The sequence below is a fragment of the Myotis davidii genome, unplaced genomic scaffold, assembly GCF_000327345.1.
Source record: "Myotis davidii unplaced genomic scaffold, ASM32734v1 scaffold79, whole genome shotgun sequence".
In the NCBI taxonomy this organism is placed as follows: domain Eukaryota; kingdom Metazoa; phylum Chordata; class Mammalia; order Chiroptera; family Vespertilionidae; genus Myotis; species Myotis davidii.
This window is the reverse complement of record NW_006294339.1, coordinates 4,864,214-4,866,257: the sequence shown is the minus strand read 5'-3', so window position 1 is coordinate 4,866,257 and position 2,044 is coordinate 4,864,214. Positions and strand designations below refer to the sequence as shown.

Sequence of the window (2,044 nt, the reverse complement as noted above, 5' to 3'; positions counted from 1 at the left end):
ATGAGTAGCCTAATGCCAGGGGAGTAACTTGAACCTGTCTCATGTCTACCTCCTCCAATGCACTGTAAATTGTTTCATCATCCCTGCATTGTCTGTTGTCTCCCACCTGAAAAAAATGCTCAATGCATGTTTGATGGATGAATGATTGAATACATGAACACTCATATTGACTTTTTCAGGAAATGCCACAAATATTCCTGTATAATCTTCCCTTAATCATTATTCTTTGAGCTTGGACTTAGTAACCAAATGCTCCTCTCTCAGGGACTTCTTTTTCCCCTTTGGACTGTATCCCTATGGGCATTTATTTCAACAGCTGTTTCCCAGGTTCTGTCTCCACATTTCTTTCATCCTGGGTCTCACTTAGATCTTGATCTAGTGCTTGAAATTTAGGAGCATGCGCCATACAAATACTTGAAATACAAGAAATACTTGTTCTAAGGTAATTTCAACCTATGTTGGATTCAAAAATAGAGCCAGTCCAGTCATTGACTTGGGGTATTTAGCAGTTTGGTCATTGACTGGAATGGAACAACTTGGGGGTTGGGAAACACGTGCCCTGATTGTGTGTCCAAAGAAAAGTCTGGCTTTGCTTCTTGGGAGACTCTTTACTAAATACTTACCAGTGTGGCCACCTCCCATTCTTTTACAGTCTTCCCCTGATAAACCTCCTCCAATCTCTAAGCTCTCCGAAAAAGTAGAAGATAAACCCAAAGACCCTCCAAAGCACTTCTTGATGTCTTCAAAGGAAACACCTGAAGCGGGGAGACAGAAACCAAGAGCACTGTGATGCTGAATGACTGCTACTATGGTACAACCTCTCACAGTAGTAAAAGCTGCCATTGATTTTGGAGTCTAAGTAATGTGGGTTGAAATCCAATTCCATTACCCAGTTTCCATGTCCTCTCCCATGTGGTTCCAGCCCAAATAATTCTTGAAATGAGAAAGAATATGTATTGCACAGACTAGTTGCTCAAAAATGCTAGTTCCCTTTCCTTTGCACATTCTCCCCTGCGCCTCGGTGGGGCAGTGATTCTCATCATTTCCATATACCTCTGTGCCCAGCAAAGTGCCTGGCCCATTTTCACTCTGTAATTTTGCACATGTTGCCCCTTTCTCTCTCCTTTTCACCATCTTTCCAAAGCCCCAATTCAAACATCATTTACTTCAGGAAGCATTTTTTGGATCAGAATACTTGTACCTTTCTTCAGATCGACCAGTGTGCTTTGTTCGCACCTGGATGATCATAGTTGTCATGATTCTTTTTGCCCAGGTTCTTTCTGCACCCCAGAGAGGCCAGAGTGTTGTTAGAAGATGGAGATGTCTCCAAGGCGAGTGTGCCTGCCTTCTGACCCCAGGTGAACTGTGAGTCCCATATTAGCAATCTCTGTATTTGTCCCGCTAAGGAACCTGCACTTTGCAGATGCAGAACATATTTCTAAATACAGTAAGGTCATGTTGCCCTGATCTCACACCCTGTAAATGGACGGAGCTGGGTTGCCATCCCTTGGTCGGCCTGGCAAGATGGAGCTAGAAAAGCAGATCGGAGCAAGACATGGACCATTGCTGCAGAGCTCAACTCTTTCTGCAGCAAGTCTTCTGATGGTTGTGAATTGGAGTTTGTACTTTAGTTTTGGAATGTCATTACTTTTAATTAATTGCAACTGTATAATAATTATTACCAGTTATTATGTTATCCTGACAACCACAAAGGAAAAATCATTTAGGGCTATGATTCAATTGAGCTGAGGATTAGATTGAATATTTTCTTCAAGGGAGTGTTCAGCAACCAATTTTACCTGCCAGCATCCCCATTACACTGCAAACTCTATGAATTCAAGAACTTTTATCTTATTCACCACTCTCTTGTCAGCATAGCAGTGCAATGTCTGCCATGGAGGAGGAGTTCAGAAACTATTTTCAGAATAATGATCGAGGAATAAAAAGAATGAATGAGTAAATGAATGCTATGAGCCAGTTCTTTGGCAAGGGCTTCTGATGGAAAGCATCTTGGAAGTCAGAAATCCTGAATTCAAATCTTTCA

At 41.9% G+C, this 2,044-nt stretch overlaps 1 protein-coding gene across 3 annotated transcripts in view; it reads right to left on the bottom strand.

Annotated features, from left to right (window-relative positions):
* Positions 1-2,044, bottom strand: part of C8A (complement component 8, alpha polypeptide) — a 78,299-nt gene that overhangs the window by 29,704 nt on the left and 46,551 nt on the right. For 2 of the 3 annotated variants that reach the window (XM_006768365.2, XM_006768366.2), the window contains exon 8: positions 711-755. In XM_006768365.2, coding sequence (XP_006768428.1) covers positions 711-755 — 45 coding nt within the window. Of the gene's footprint in view, positions 1-623; positions 756-2,044 lie in introns of all 3 variants that reach the window. The other variant, XM_006768367.2, reaches the window with a different exon arrangement.